At 64.9% G+C, this 15379-nt stretch overlaps 1 protein-coding gene across 1 annotated transcript in view; it reads right to left on the bottom strand.

Annotated features, from left to right (window-relative positions):
* ttn.1 (titin, tandem duplicate 1) overlaps window positions 1-15379 on the bottom strand; it is a 98949-nt gene that overhangs the window by 80915 nt on the left and 2655 nt on the right. The window contains 38 exon segments of the mRNA XM_077727515.1: window positions 164-430; window positions 504-770; window positions 933-1059; window positions 1151-1290; window positions 1379-1642; window positions 1711-1977; window positions 2275-2541; window positions 2730-2856; window positions 2949-3088; window positions 3172-3441; window positions 3510-3788; window positions 3881-4279; window positions 4411-4461; window positions 4922-5377; window positions 5528-5563; window positions 5650-5787; window positions 5834-6166; window positions 6268-6558; window positions 6666-6716; window positions 6803-7261; window positions 7350-7760; window positions 7951-8103; window positions 8165-8278; window positions 8359-8619; window positions 8701-8964; window positions 9071-9331; window positions 9422-9682; window positions 9760-10023; window positions 10171-10437; window positions 10518-10784; window positions 10869-11150; window positions 11231-12948; window positions 13160-13328; window positions 13412-13576; window positions 13667-14447; window positions 14586-14716; window positions 14790-14932; window positions 15062-15278. Coding sequence (XP_077583641.1) covers window positions 164-430; window positions 504-770; window positions 933-1059; window positions 1151-1290; window positions 1379-1642; window positions 1711-1977; window positions 2275-2541; window positions 2730-2856; window positions 2949-3088; window positions 3172-3441; window positions 3510-3788; window positions 3881-4279; window positions 4411-4461; window positions 4922-5377; window positions 5528-5563; window positions 5650-5787; window positions 5834-6166; window positions 6268-6558; window positions 6666-6716; window positions 6803-7261; window positions 7350-7760; window positions 7951-8103; window positions 8165-8278; window positions 8359-8619; window positions 8701-8964; window positions 9071-9331; window positions 9422-9682; window positions 9760-10023; window positions 10171-10437; window positions 10518-10784; window positions 10869-11150; window positions 11231-12948; window positions 13160-13328; window positions 13412-13576; window positions 13667-14447; window positions 14586-14716; window positions 14790-14932; window positions 15062-15278 — 10758 coding nt within the window.

Below are 15379 nucleotides of genomic sequence, written 5' to 3'. Positions count from 1 at the left end.
CAACGACACGCTGGCTAATATGCTCTTTTCTTTTTAACAAATCAAAGACGGCAAAGAGGGTTGAAAGAAGGCCGACGGCAAGAGGGGATTCAAAAAAGAAGCCCCGCCCAACGGCAAGAAGAGGGGAAGAAAAAAAAAGAATCCCCGCCCAAGGGTTACCGACCGATGACGGTAAGCATGGCGCCGACGCTCTTGTCGCCGGCCTCCGCTCGGATCCTGGCCGTGTCGTCCAGGGCCACCTCCTTCAGGGCCAAGGTGTGGAGGGGCCCCCGCTCCGTCACCTGGACGTTTTTGCCGGGGTGAAGGCGGATCTGGTTCTTGTACCAGGCCACGGGGACGTTGTCGTGGGACAGCTCCACGCTGAACTCGGCCGTTTCGCGCTCCTTGACCGTCACGTCTCGGATGCCTTTGACGAACTCCAGACGGATTCCTGCCGCCGCCGTCGCCGCCGGCGGGACAGGGTTAGGGACGGCCGCCTCCCGCCGGCTCAGACGGTCACTCACCTCGGATGTGCAGATTGGCGGCGGTCCTCTGGTCTTCGGCCTCGAAGGCGTACCCGTCCTCGTCCGGGAAGGCGGCCGAGCGGATCAGCAGCGAGTAGCTGTTGCCCTCCCGGCACATCTGGTACCGGTGGTCGTTCTCCAGCTCCCGCGAGCCCTTAAGCCAACGGAAAGACTTGGGCGCCCGCGAAACTTCCAGCTCGAACCTGGCCGCGTCCTTCTCGTACACGCTCACGTCGCTCAGCGGCGTGGGGAAGGCGAGGGGAAGTTCTGAGGCGCCGGGAAAACGGGGACAGATCAGCGTGGGCCCGCCGACGTGGGGGGGGGGGGGGGGGGGGGGGGGTAACGCGGGCCGTCGCACTCCCGACGGCTGGCATTTGCTTTCCCGACGGTTAACTCAGTCCGCCGGGCAAATGGCAAGAGAGCGTTCACCTTTGACCTTGAGGTTGGCGGCACATTTGGCCTCGCCGGCGGCGTACGACACCTGGCCGCTCATGGCCACCGTGCAGTTGTAGAGGATCAGCGTGCGCTTGCGCCCCTCTCCGATGATGTCCACGTCCTGCGCGTTCAGAGAAACGCCGTGGGATAAGGGTGGCGAGGGAGGGGGTGCGGCTAGGGAGGGGTGCGGCGAACGGGCGGGCGGCGCTCACGGGGGAGGCGCTCAGGACTCGTTGCCCCAGCGTCCAGTGGCCGGCCTCCTCTTCCTCGGAGATCTCCGCCTCGAAGCGGGCCGTTTCTCCGTCAAAGAGCTCCACGCCGTAAATGGGTCGCAGCAGCCTGATTTGAAGCGCTGGCGCACGCCAACACGTGGGAGCCGTGTGAAGAAGACGCCGTCGCTGGCGGCCGGCCGGCCGCTCGCTCCGTTTTTCCGTCTTTACCTTCCACGGTGAGCAGGGCTTCCGTCTTGTCGGTTCCGCAGTGGCAGGTGTACGTTCCTCCGCTGCTCTTGTCCACCTTGGTCAAGACGAGAGACCTGCGCGTGGCCTCGGAGTGGACGAGCAGCGTCTTGGAGGCCGTCACCTCCTTCTCCCGGTGGTACCACACCACCGGGACGTCTTTGTTCAGTTGGCAGTCCAGAGAGAGACGCTCTTTCTCCGTGACCGTGCGGTCTGCCAGCTTCACCACGAAGGCGGCGTCGCCCTCTGCAACGAGGCCACGGGCCCGCTCGTCACTGGCGCCGCTCCGGGGCCGGCCGGGAGTGCCGGGTTACCTATGACCGTCAGCTTGGCGGCCGAGGCGATCCCCTTGGCCTCCGCCTTGATTTGGCAGGTGTCGTCTAACGTCAGCATCTTCATTTCCAGGAAGTGGCTCTTTCCCTCCGCCCGGGCCACCACCGATCGGCTCGGGTGGAGCTTGACCTCGTTGCGGTGCCAGACCACCGGCACGTCCTCGTGGCTCAGCTCCAGCTCAAAGACGGCCGTTTTGCCTTCTTTGACCGTCTGGTCCGAAAGACCGCGGACCACTTTCAGCCTCTGGCCTGGAATACAGTGGCCGGGCCGGTGAAAAAAAAAAAAAAAAGAGGGGCCGGCGGAGGTAAAAGAGGAGCCCGGGAGGTGGCGGTGGGAAAAGAGGGGCCCCCGGAGGGGCGGTGGCAAGAGAGGAGCCTCCTCGGAGGCCCCGGTAAAAGAGGGGCCCCTGAGGGGCAATGCTAAGAGAGGAGCCTCCTCGGAGGCCCCGTTGAAAGAGGTGCCTCGGAGGCAGGTCAAAGAGGAAGCCATCCAAAGCGGACAACCCGCCCAACCGACCAGCCTCCACACGGGGGGCCGTCACTCACCTTCCACCGAGAGTCGGGCCGTGGACTTGAGGTGGGATACTTCCACGCTGTATTGGCTCTCGTCGTCAAACTGGCAGCCGTTGATGATCAGCATGTGTCTGTTTCCGTCGTGGACGATGTCGTATTTGGGGCCCGGGGTGACGATCTCCGTCCCCCGCAACCACATGACTTTGGACACCTCCTTGGTGAGGGTGCACTCAAATTTGCCCTGTTTCTTCTCCGCCACCGAAATATCCCTCAGGGGCCGGGCGAAGCCCAGCGGGATTTCTGCAAAGGTCCACAGGTGGCGTGGTGGGCCGGCTTTCTATGCTCGGGCTAACGCCCCCGCCCTTAAGAGCGCGCGTGTCGGAACTCGCGGGACGGACCGAGAAAAGACGCTTGGGATCGGGACCCCCGGCCCGGTTGCCCCCGCGCCACGGTTAAGATCGGCAAAGAGCCTAGCAGAGCAAACGGACCTTTGACGGTGAGCATGGCGCTGGTGATGGCATTCAAGGCCTGGTAGGACACTTCGCCCGCTTGGTCCAGCTGGACGTTCTTCAGGGTCAGGAAACGTTTGCCGCCTTCGGCTTGAATGTCACACGTCTGGAAAAAGAGCAAATTTCTACGTTAGGGGAGGAAGGGCAACCAAATCATTTTTCTCCCGGAACACGCAATTCCCATTGGGCGGGGCTTACCGGCGACCTGCTCAGCACTTGTCCCAGGAGCTTCCACTCCCCGACCACGTCGTCCTCGGAGATTTCCGCGTCGAAGCGGGCCTCCTCCTTCTCCACCACCTCTATGCTGGCCAGAGGCTTGATGACCTCGGCTTCGCGCTCTGCCGGTCAGAGGAGGGAGGGAGGGGGCGGGGTCAAGGCCCGGCCCGGACGGGTTCGGGGGCGGGGACGGCCAGGCACGTACCTCCCAGGGTCAGCTTGGCCACGTACTTGCGGTCCTCCACCGCAAAGGTGTAATCGGACACGTCGTCGGGCTGACAGTTGTTGATGGTGAGCGTCATGCCGACCCCGTCTTTGTCCATCTGCACTTTGTCGGACGGCGTCAGCTCCGTCTCGCCCTTCAGCCACTTCCAGTTGGGCGTGTCCTTGAAGAGTTGACACCTGAAGGTGGCGCTGGATTTGGGTTTGACGTGCTGGTCCCTCAGGGGTTTGACCAGCCAGTCTTTGATGACCTCTGCGAGAGGGGGGAGGCGGGGCTCAGGGTCCGGGTCCACGTCGGCGCCCGGCGACACAACGTCTCACCCGTGACTTTGACGTTGGTGGTGGTTTTGACGTCCTCCGCCCCGTCCACCTCGCAGGAGTAGACGCCGCTGTCTTCCTCGGCCACGTGCTGGATGGTGACGGCGTGCTGCAGGCCGATGATGTTGACGGCCAACTTGCCGGGCTTTTTCTTCAACTTGACGCCGTCCCGTTTCCACACCACGTCCCTCTCCTTGTTGAGTTCGCAGGTCAGGTACATGGGCTGACCCTTGATGCACGATGTCTCCGCTTCCAACTCCTTCATCCACTTGACGGGCAGCTCTGGCAAAGGACCACGGGGGCGAATTGGCGGAGAGCGTTCCGACCCGCCGGGGGGAGGGCGGTCACGCTCCGGGCCCCGTCGCCCCTCTCACCTTCCACCACCAACTTGGCGGTGCAGCTGATTTCCTTGCCAGCGTTCCTGGCCACGCAGGTGTACTCTCCCGTGTCGGAGAGCTGCACGTCCTTGACCACCATCTTGCGGTCTTTGCCGTCCGAGGTGAACTTGTACTTGGGACCCTCGCGCAGGTTGCCGCCGTCCTTCATCCAGGAGGTGACGGCGGTGGACGGCGACACCTGGCACTCGAAGACGGCCGAGGAGCCGATGGACTCGGCCTCCTGCAGCACGATGTCCTCCAGCTTCTTGATGAACTTGAGCGGCACGGCTTTCAGTTTGAATCCCCCGAAGGGTTCCTCCGGAGGCGAGGGGCCCTTCCCGCCGGGCCTCAGGCCCCGACCACGTCCCCCGTCTCCGGGAGAGGGCGTCAGTCTGACTGTTTGAACAAGAGGGGGGCGTGTTAGAAGGGGGGCGTGTTAGAAGGGTGGCGCGGGAGGAGGAGGAGGAGGAGGAGGAAGAGGGGGAGGAGGAGGAGGAGAAGAAGAAAAAAAAAAGGGGGCGGCTCACCACCGAATCCTCGTCCTCTTCCTTTGGGAGCTTCCTCTGCTGGTTTGCCATCTGGGCCAGTAAGAAAAGAAAAAGAAGAAGAAAAAAAAAAGACAGCTGTTACAACGGTTTGGCTCGCTTGACGACAACAAATTCAACGCGTGGTGACATTTAGAGTTTTCCTTTGGGAGATGTACGGATGTGACGCCGCGACACCTTGGCTTTTAGGGTGCTTTGGAGTGGGGGGGGGGGGTGGGTGACGGTCAAGGGATTCCAGGGTATGCCATTACGTACACGGCTGCTCTCACAAAAAGGGGAGGGAGGGAGGGTAGCATGGAAGGAAGGAAGGAAGTTAAAGTGGGGCTCGTCAGGCTGGGGATGCTCGTTAGGAAGTGTTGGCATCAGGCAGGCAGGTTGCTCCGTGGGGGTCCTCGGGATGGGGGGGATGCTCGGAAAGAGTGCTTTGGCGGCAGGCGGGCGGGCTCGCCGACGGGCCTCTCCGGCGTTAACCACTCCCCGCCTGCTGGCTCACCTTGCTGGCCGTCATCGGCCGGGCCCGGACGTTCCCGTGCCCCCCGGGTCCGGTTTCCCCGGGGAAACTCCTCCGGGGCTTTTTTCTGGAAAGACGCCGGGGGCCCGGGAAGCTGGGCTTGGTGTGGCTCTTCTCCTTTGAGCTTTGGTCTCTCTTGGCAGTCCACCTCCTGGACTTTTTTCTTCTCTCGGCTGGGTGGATTCCTCTCTTCATTCTTCCGTCGGTGAACAAGGAGCTTCCCGTCCGACGGGTTCCCCCCGGCCGCCGCCTTCTCTGGCTCCCGCCCGTGGACTTGTCGGTCGAGCCGCCCGTTGGCTTCCGCCGGCTCTGGGTCCCGGGCGGGTCGGACCGAGGCTTCTTCGGATTTGGAGCCGACTTGAGAGGGCTTCTTCCCTTTGGCCGCGCTTCTGCCGGGAGCGGCTTTACCGAGTCTGTCGGGCTCGCCCTTCCGTGCCCCTGCAAATTTCGGGGGGCGGAGGCGGACTCTTAGCTTTCCGCGCAGTCGGCGCCGCGTTTGCGTGGGCCCAGTTTGCCGCGTCACCCAAAAAGGAGCAATACTAGGCCAAGAGCAATGCTGGAAACGGAGGAAAGAAAAGCCCGGCGTACCTTTGGTCGGTCCGGGAGCCTTGACGGGTTCCTTGTCTGCAACAGATATCAAAGACATGCATAGATCAGTGGTCAGTGGATGACAGCTTTTGGGCCCAGACTCAAAGGGTCAAAAAGGCTACCTGCGGGGGGAGCGTCTGCCTCCGGAGCCGGAGACGCCGGGGCCTTTGACGGCCGAGGGCCCTCTTTGGTGGCGGGGGCCCCCGCGGACAAAAGATTGTCCGGACGTTGGCCGGCGGCAGCGGAAACAGCCCGGGATGCTTTTTCATAGAAAAACAACAATTGGGCTGGAGTATGGGAAAGGACGCCACGTGTGCGCCGTCAATGCCGCGTGCGTGCGTGCGTGCTCACCTTTGACCGTGACCTTTGCCTCGCAAAAGTCCGTCCCGGCGGAGTTGCTGGCCTGGCACAAATAATCTCCCGCCGCATTTTTGCCGACCTTCTCCATCTCCAGGCCAGGCGTTCCGTCCACAAATGTGACCTTTGAGCCCTGGCCGCCGGCCAGCTCCCTCCCGTCCTTCATCCAGCGGATGACCAGCGGGGTGGACCCCGTCACGTGACATTTCAGGCTCAGGGGTTGACCCTCGCTCAGCGTCACCGACTTTATGGGCACGTCGAATTTGGGAGGCTTGACGCTCTCTAAAAGAGAGAAGTGCGGCAAAAAGGCGGCGTCAAGTCAACGGAGCTTCCCACGCCGTCTCGCGAGCCAAAAGACCTCCGGCCGACGGCCGGGATCGTACCCGTCACGTTCAGGGCGGCGGAGCATTGGTCGCCGCCGTGGCTATTGGAGGCCTGGCAGCTGTAGCGGCCGCCGTCGGCGACGGCGGCGTCGGAGACCTCCAGGGAGGAAGCCGTGGCTCGGCTGACGATCCTCAAACGCCCGCCCTCCCGTAGGAGGTCTCCGTCTTTGAACCACTTGAAGACCACGGAGCCGGCGTCCTCGGTTTCGCACCGGAACCGGGCCGCGGCGCCGGCCTCGATCTGCACGGAGACCAGGCGTCGCTTGAAGACGGGCCGGGCCGTCTGGAGAGCTGCAAAGAGGACGGGGGGAGAGCGGTTGGTCGGCGGAGTGGCGCGGTCGGGCCCCAGCCGGGAAAGGGAAGGCCTTAAAGACTGAAAAAAAAAAGGAACAATTTACCCCAGAGTCCCTCTTGGAAGCAGGTGACGGGCGCCTCGTCGTCCGTGGTGCCTGCAACGGCAGAAGATGTTGAAACTCATTGAGCGCCATTGGCCCTTCCCAATGCTCGTGGGCAAAAACAACACGCAGATGCCAACCTGCCGTCATCCCGCTCCAGGGGGCCTCTCCGACGGAGGCTTTGAGAGACAAATAGCGCCGCGCTCCGCGTCCGACGGCGGCCACGGCGCTCAGGGCGCACAGGGGGCCGTGGAGTTTGCGAGAGAACGGGGCGGCGTCCTCCGCCCACTGGACCCGGCCCTCGTAAAGCCAGAGGGCCGAGGCCCGGCCGGACGGGAGGGCGTAGGGCGAGGGGCCGGCGCGGCTCTCTCGGGGGAGGCGCACCAGGAAGTGGGGCCGTCGGCCGTCGCTCAGACGGCTGTCGGGAAAGCTCTCCAGGAGGTAGAGCTGCGAGTACGCCGGCGGCGTGCCCGGCTTCTCCTCCGTCTTTTCCTCCTCCGCCATCACCATCTGGCCACAGACTTTTGTCTGCGTCCAAGAGGGCGTGTGCGCCGTATCTGTGGCCGTGGCACACTGCTCTTTGACCTTTGCTTCGTTAGCTGGGTGACAATCACAGTCGGGGACCGTGGTTAGTGGTGGCGTCAGGCCGCCGTTCGCGTAACGAGCACGGCGAGGAGCGCAGCGCACCTTCCACGGTGAGGAGGGCGGAGGAGCTGTTTTGTCCGTGGCGGTTGGTGGCGGTGCAGCGGTACACGCCCTGATCGGCCAGACTGACGCCCCGGATGAGCAGGGACAGGACGGCGCCGCTCTGAGAGCTCTCGGCCCGCTCCCGCGGGAGCTGCTGGCCGTTGTGCTCCCACAGCACGCCCACCAAGGGTTGGCCCTCGAAGGCGCAGCTGAAGCGGGCCGCCTCGCCGCTCTGGACGCGGACGTCTCGTAGCTCCGTCAGCAGGCGGGGCGCCGAGGCGCCGGGGAGGCCCGGGCTCTCCCAAGAGTGCGAGCTCTCGGTGTAAGACTGGCTAAACTGGCTAAAGGTCACCGTCTCCGAACTCAGGCTCATGGCGGCTTCCTTCAAGCTGCTAGCTAGGCTTTTTTCATCTAGAGAGAGAGAGAGAGAGAGAGAGGAGTACAAGGCTTGATTCTGGAGGCTGCGCTGGATCCATGTGGCCATCTTAGCTTGGCCCTTCCCCCCGATTCCAAGCAATTGTCATTGTTTAGTGTCGACGGGACCCGGCGCCGAGGTGCGCATTTCAAAGACTGGAGATAGTTCCGGGTGGTGACAACTCACCGTCCGTATGGAGGGCGACCGAACGGGCCGCGTACTCCTCTCGGTGCTCCGAGGTCGCCGAGGTCGCCGTGGTCGAGTGGCGCGCGTCTCCAAACTGCGACATCTCCGAGCTCTCCCAATCTTCGTCCTCGGATGACCGGGACACCCGGAGATCTGGAGACGCCTCGACGTGTCAAACGCCGTCCCAGCGGGCCCCGGGCGGACGTCATTTTACCTTCCCCGGAGACGGCGCATTCCAACGGCGTGGACGCACTTTCTTCGACGGGGCACTCCAAGGTCTGGGTCTCCGTCAGGGCGGCCTCCTTCGGGGTTTCGGTCTCGCTCGGGGCTGCGGGCCAGACGCGAGCGCGTTGAGTGGCCCGGCGTCTCGGGCCCGACGGCGGCGGCGGCGACGGCGGCGGCGCTTACATTCCACGGCCAGGCGAGCGGCGCATCGCTGGTGGGCCACGAGGGCCACGTACTCTCCCGCCTTGGCGGCGTCCACGTTCCGGACCAGCAGCCCGTGCGTCTTCTTGTCGGACGTGAGCTCGTAGTCCGGCCCGGGCGCCAGCCGCTCGTGGCCGAAGAGCCAGCGGACGGGAAGGCCCTCCTCCGACACGCCCAGCTCGAAGAGGACGGAAGCTCCCGGCGGCGCGCTGGCGTCTTTGGGCTTCTTGGTGATCTTGACGGCTGGGAGGGAGCGTGGTGAGCCCACGGCGTGGGCAACGGAGGACGACGAGGTGGCGCCAGAGCACGGCCTAGGGCCCTTACCTTCCACGGTCAGCCTGCCGTTGCCCGACACTTTTCCCAACTTGAAAGAATAAACCGACTCGTCCTGGGGGCCGCAGTCTTTGACGGTCAGGGTGTGGAGGGCGCCGGTGACGCCAATGTGGTATTTGTCGGCGGGCTGGATCTCCACGCCGTTTTTGAACCACTGCGCCCCCCTGACGTTGTGGTGGCTCAGCTCCAGAGTGAAGACGGCGTCTCGGCTCTCGACCACCTTCAGGTTCTTCAGGGTCTTCTTCACCTTGACGGCTGGCGCACAAAACCCGGCGCCTCAGTCCCCGACCCGACTCGTACAAGCCGTCATCCGTGGGAATCGGGAGGGAGGCCGCCCGGCTTCCAAAAGTCCCGTGCCTACCTTCCACCTTGAGGGTGGCCGAGGTTTCCGAAGTGGCCACGCGGTAGGCGTAGTTCCCGGCGTGCGCGGCCCCGGCCACGGCCACGTGCAGGCTCCTGACGCGGCCCCGGTCAAGGCACGTCACGTTGTCGTCCAATTGCACGGCTCGCCCGTCTCGGAGCCACCGGCCTTGCGCCTGCGGGTTGGCCACCTCGCAGGTCAGCTGGGCCGTCTGCGAGTCGGCCACCGTCAGGTCCCGGAGGGGCTCCTTGATGGCGCCGCCTGCCGAGGATCGGGGGCGTCACTTTCCGCCCGACCGGCCTAAGGGAGGCCGGGCCGGGCCGGGCCGGGCCTTCCGCCGGGCGTACGTACCCGAGACGGCCAGCGTGGCCGAGCAGCTCTTCTCTCCGGCGGCAAAGACGTACTGGCCCTCCTCGTCCTTGGTGGCGTTGAGGACGGTCAGCGAGTGCCGCTTGTTCCCGGACTCCATCTTGTATTTGCTCCCGGCCTTGAGCGAACGCCCCCGGAATGTCCAGTAGGGGTCCACGCCGTCGTGAGACACCTCCGTCTGGAAGGTGACGTTCTCCGACTCGGCGCACTCCTCGTCCTTCATGGGGACCACGATTTGGACGCCTGCGGCGGGAGTCAAAGTCATTGGGCGAGTGGCCGTGCGCTCTCTCACCCGGGTGATTCTGCGCGGCGCCACTCACTGCGAACGGTCAAATGGCAGGCGGTCTGGGCCCGACCCGCCACCAGCTTGTAGCGGCCCCCGTCGGAGGCCAAGGTCCGGGTCAAGACCAGTCGCTGCTTGGCCCCCTTGGTCACCGCCTGGACCCGTTCGTCGGGCGTCACGGCTCGCTCGTCGCGGTACCACCGGACCGAGCGGACGTCCGGCGCCGAGATCTTGGCCTCCAGGACCGTCTTGCCGCCCTCGCGGGCCTCCACGTCGCTCAGCGGGACGGAGACGGTGATGGCTGTGACGGAGGGAGCGCATTTGGATCAGGGTCGGGCGCGGCGACGGGCGCGGCGACGGGCGCGGCGACGTATGAGCCGGCATCGGGCGCGGCGACGTATGAGCCGGCATCGGGAGCGGCGACGTATGAGCCGGAGGCGCGCCTTACTCTGGACACTCAGCTTGGCGGAAGTGGACACTTCCTGGGCGGGGACCACAAAGGCGTAGACGCCGGCGTCCTCCTTCTCGGCCTCCCCGATCAGCAGCCGGTGGATCTGGCCGTCGACCAGGACGCGGGCGCGCTCCGACAGGGGGCGCCCGTCCTTGCTCCAGGTGCCTTCCACGTTGCCCTGGGAGAACTTGACCTCCATCTGGGCGGCGTGGCCCTCGCACACGCTCAGGTCAGACAGAGGCTGCAAGAGGGTCACCGGCCGGTCTGAAACAGAATGGAGCGGGGCCTTCCGATGGTTTCTCTCGACAGAAAGGGCCTCCGCCGCCGAACGGGAGGCTACTCACATTTCATCTTGAGGGAAGCGCCGGCCTTCAGGTGGTCCACCACAAAGGAGTACTCCCCCTGGTCGGCCTTGTTGACGTCTCTGACGGTCAGGGTGTGGCGTCCGCGCCGGGAGGTCAGCGAGTACTTGTCGCCGGCGGCCAGCGGGCGGTCGCCAAAGTACCAGGCGCCGCGGGCGTCCTCGCGCGACAGCTCGCACTCGAACTCTCCCGAGTAGGACTCGGGCACCTCGGCGCTGTCGGGCCACTTGAGGATTTCCAGAGGCTCGCCTGTGGGGACAATGTCGTGCTCAAGTGACTCTTTCCAATCTTTCAACGGAGCCCCCATAGAGCCACTTTAAAAAAAAAACCCACCTTCCACGCGGAGCCGGGCGGCGGTGGCCACCGAGGGGTCGTGGGCCGCCACGCAGGCGTACCGGCCCGCGTCTCTCATTTCCGGCAGGAGCACGGAGAGGAAGTGGACCTTCCTGTCCGAGTGCATCCTGTATTTGTCTCCCGAGAGGATCTCGGCGCCGTCCTTGGTCCACTTGACCTTGACGAAGGCTTCGTTGGTTTCGCACTCGAAGGTGGCCATGGTGTCCTTCTCCTTGGCGTCCACGTCCGCCAACTTTTGCGTGAAGGCCACCACCTGTTTGGCTGAGGGAGCAAAGGGTGGCGGGTCAACGGGCCGTCCGCCGGGACGGCCGCCGGACCGCCGCCAGAGTCCAAAACCTTACCTTGCACCAGGAGGAAGGCGTGGCCGGAGGTCTCGCCGGCCACGTTGAGGGCCTTGACCATGACGCTGGCCGAATCCTCCGGGGTGACGTCTCGGATGACCAGCTGGCACACGCCTTCCTCGGGCCAGTACCAGTCCAGCCTGTCCGTCTTCTCCAGCCGGACGCCGTTCTTGAACCACTGGACCTCGGGGCCCGGGGCGCCGGCCACGCGCACCCTGAACTCCACCCGTTCCCCTTGGGCCGCCGTGCAACTGGCCATGCGCTCCAGGATTTTGGGAGGCTCCAGGCCGGCCGAGAGCTTGAGCCTCTGCGGCTGGGCGGCCTGGGCCGAGGTCGGCTCCTCCTCCTTTTTCTTCTTCTTCATCATCTCTTCCTCCTTCTCCTCCTCCTCCTCCTTTTCCTTGACCCGATGGAGGAGGTCCTCCTTGGTCTTCTTCAAAAGATCTTGGTAGGAGTCGTCTCTCTTGCGAGACTTGAGCTCCACGGCCGTGATGGACTCGTAGTAGCCCTCTTGGGTCCGGCGCTTGAACTTGCCGCGCAGCTCCTCCGACTCCTCGCTGGTCTTCTGGCGAACGATCCTCTGGGCTTTCCTGAGCGTGACCTGCTCTTTGCCGCCCTCCTCGGGCCAGGCCCGCTCCACCTTCACCACCTGGAAGGGAGCCCTGCCCGACTCGGGCGCCGGCTGGGGCGCCCGGGGCTCGGGGGCCCGACGCAGGTGGGTCCTGAAGTCCTCCCTCTGCTGGATCTCCAGCTTGACCGTGTGCTGGGCCGTGCCCAGGGGGTTGTCGGCCGCCACGCGGACCTCGCCCGAGTCGTAAGCCTTGACGTCGGCGATCTCCAGGTAGTAGATGCCGTCGTAGCGCAGGCGGTAGCGCTTGCTCTTGCGGATCAGCTGTCCGTTCAGGTACCAGTTGACCTTGGGGGCCGGGTGCCCGGTCACGCGGCAGCGGAAGCGGGCCACCTGGCCCTCCAGGACCCGAGCCGGCTCGGGGAGCAGCACGATCTCGGGTCGGCTCTTCTCCGTCTCCCCGTCGGCGCCCGTCCCGACCGGCGCGCCCCGGTGGGCCGCCCGCTCCATCTCCTCCATCCTGCGCGAGTTGATCCGGCCCTCGGGCAGCTGGCTCTCCTCCACCAGACCCTTCTCGTCCTTGACGATGAGCGTGGCGGAGTTGTGGTCGGCGCCGAACTTGTTGGTGGCCCTGCAGGTGACCACGCCGCTGTCCCGGGCGTAGGCCACCTCGTAGTCCAGGCTGCAGTAGCCGAACTCGTTGACCATGCGCAGGCGGTTGGCGGCCTCCAGGGGTTTGCCGTCGTGCAGCCACTCCACCGTCATGGTGGGGTCGCCGATGGGGGTGAGGCGGCACTCGAAGTGGGCGGGGCCAAACTTCTTCATGCGCACGGAGGTCAGCTTCTTCTTGAATTGGGGCTTCTGCTGCTTCTCTTTGTCGTAGAGGTCGCCCTCCTCCCACTGCTCCTGGCCGTAGCGCAGGTGCAGGGGCTCCAGCTCGGGGGCGGCGATCTCCTTGGCCTTGTAGGTGCCCCTGGTGATGACCAGCTTCCGTTCCGGCTGGGGCCGGGCGTGCCGCGTCTCCACGTTGACCTTGCAGCGGGTGGTGTCGCGGCCGGCCCCGTTGACGGCCGTGGCCGTGTACCAGGCGGCGTCCGAGGCCGAGGCGGAGGAGATCTGGAAGCTGGCCGCCCCTCCGGTGGCTTCCATCCTGAAAAAGCAGTGGTTCTGATCAGCGCCCTCCGGCTATCCCACGGGACGCGGCGAGCCCTTTGGCCGAGTGGCCGGCGCGCTCCGTCACGTGGCAAATTTGGCCTACGGGGGCCAGCCGAGCCCATTCAAGCGAGCAAACGGTGGGCAAAAGTCCAGCCAAAGCCGGCGTTTTTGCCCTCCGTCTGGGCGGCGCGCGTCGAGCGCCCCACCTGATGTGCGGATGCTTTCCGGGCGTGACGATGTCGCTGTTCTTCAGCCAGACGATGTCCGGCGTGGGCTTGCCGATGGCCCTGACGGCCAGTTCCACCGGCGTTCCCTCCTCGACGCTGACGTTCCTCAGCTTCTCCGTGAATTGCGGCCGCAGCAGGCTTTCCTTGGCTGGAAGGTGGGCGGAGCCAAGAGAGCCAATGAGCCGGCGGCGGCGACCTTAGCCAGAGGGAAGCCGGCGGCGTCCCGCTCACCGTCGACGGCGAGGGTGACGGAGATGGCCGAACGTCCGGCCCGATTCTGAGCCAGGGCCGTCCACTCGCCGGCGTCGTGCGGCTCCACCGGCGCGATGATCAGAGACTGAGTTCCGTCCTCTTTAATCACCATCTTGTGGGTGAAATCGCCCAGCACTTGCCGTCCTGCGCCAGAGAGAGCCAAAGGCGTGGCGTGACGTGACGTGACGTGACGTGGAACCCCACTTTTTACGCCGCCTTCCTCCCCACGCTCACCGTCGTGGAACCAGTACGTGTCCGGCGCCGGTCTCCCGACCACCTTCAGGTCGAATCTGGCCGTCTGGCCCTCGGAGCATCGACCGGAGACGGGCTTCACCGTGAACACGGGCTTGTACAGCCTGTCCGGCTGGAGCTCCGCCGTCTCCGGGGCGGGGGGGCCGGGCGAGACGGGAGATTCCGATCTAGGGCGCGCACGGGGCGGGGGGGACAAAAATCAGCCCGGGGCTCCGGCGCGGTCGCGGACGGAGCGCCCCACGTACCGTATCTCCCGCCGGGCCGAGCCGGCCGCCCGTCTGCGGGGCGTGGGGCTTCCGGACGCTTCCACCAAGAGCTTCCCGGAGGTGACGGCGTCGCCCTTGGCGTTGCTGGCCAGGGCGCTGTACACGCCCTCGTCCTCGGGCACCACGGCGTCCAGTCGCAGGCGGGCGCGGCCGTCCGGGAGAGCCTCCGTCAGGTAGCGAGCGCCGGACTCCGCCAAGCGCTGACCGTCCTTGAACCAAGCCATCTGCCCGCAACGTCGGCTCCGAGTCAGACGGCGATCCGGATGCGCGCTAAGGGCGTCCCGTCCTACCTTGGGCGCCGGCTCCCCGAGCGTCCTGCAGCTCAAGACCACGCCCGTTCCCTCGGCCACGCGGCAGTTTTGGAGCGGGATGTGGAAGGTGGGCGGGGCCGCGTGGTCCTCCGGGCCGCCGCTCCACTGTCGGCCGGTACTCGGGCCGAGGAGGCCGGTCTCGATCTCCCGAATGATGCGGCGTTCCAGCACGGAGACTTGAAAGTCCTGTGGGGGAGGTGTCCGAGAGGGTGAGCCGCGGGTTGGCCGACGCCGGCGAAGGCTCAACGAGGAGACATCTCACACATTGACATGTATTGTCCCTTGTTGAAATAAATCCATCAAGTCAAGAGTACAAAGGGCTACCTGTGAGCCGGCGCTCGTCTCGTGGGTGACGGCGGCCACGGGGAAGACGTCCCCCTCCGGGGGCTCCGGCACCGTGGCTTCCGTTTGTGTCTTCAGGGCCTCCCGTTTCTTCACGTAGGCTCGGTATTCGTCTGAGGGGGAGAGAGAGAGAGAGACGGGCGTTTGCCTCCCCTTCCGCCGACCCTGGGTTTTGCGAAGACGCACCTTCGTCCAGCAGGACGGCGGCGGCGGTGGCTTCTCCCAGCCCGTTCCTGGCCACCAGGGAATATTCTCCGGCGTCGTCGCTAAAGGTCATGGAGATGAGCAGCTGGCACAGGCCGCTCTCCTTGTCGTAGGCACATTTGTATCTGAAGACACACACAAAAGTAGATTAGCTAGAAATCTGTCATTTGAAGGGAGACAACGATTTCTTCTCTCCGGTAGAGAAAGGCACGCCCCCCCCCCCCCCCCCCCCAATCCCTGCACATGATCCTCACCTGTATCCGGTGACGAGCGGGACGCCCCCCTTCTTCCAGACCACGTGCGGTTTGGGGCTCCCCCCGACTTGGCATTGAAAGAAGATGCTCTCTCCCTCCACCAGCTTCTGAACGCCGGGAGTGTTGACAAAGAAAGGCGCCACCGATTGGGTCTCCGCCATTTCTTTGTATTCTTCTTTGTATTCTTCTTCTTCTTTTTCTTTGTATTCTTCTTCTTCTTCTTTGGCAATCCTAGGAAAGCGCGGGAAGGCGCGTCAGCCCGGCGCGGACGTCTCGGGAAGGCCGCGCTCTCGCACTCACATTTCGTCTTGGGCCGGG

The sequence above is a fragment of the Stigmatopora nigra genome, chromosome 11 (assembly GCF_051989575.1).
Source record: "Stigmatopora nigra isolate UIUO_SnigA chromosome 11, RoL_Snig_1.1, whole genome shotgun sequence".
Lineage (NCBI taxonomy): Eukaryota > Metazoa > Chordata > Actinopteri > Syngnathiformes > Syngnathidae > Stigmatopora > Stigmatopora nigra.
Note: the sequence above shows the minus strand (reverse complement) of the source record. Positions and strands in the feature narration are given on the sequence as shown.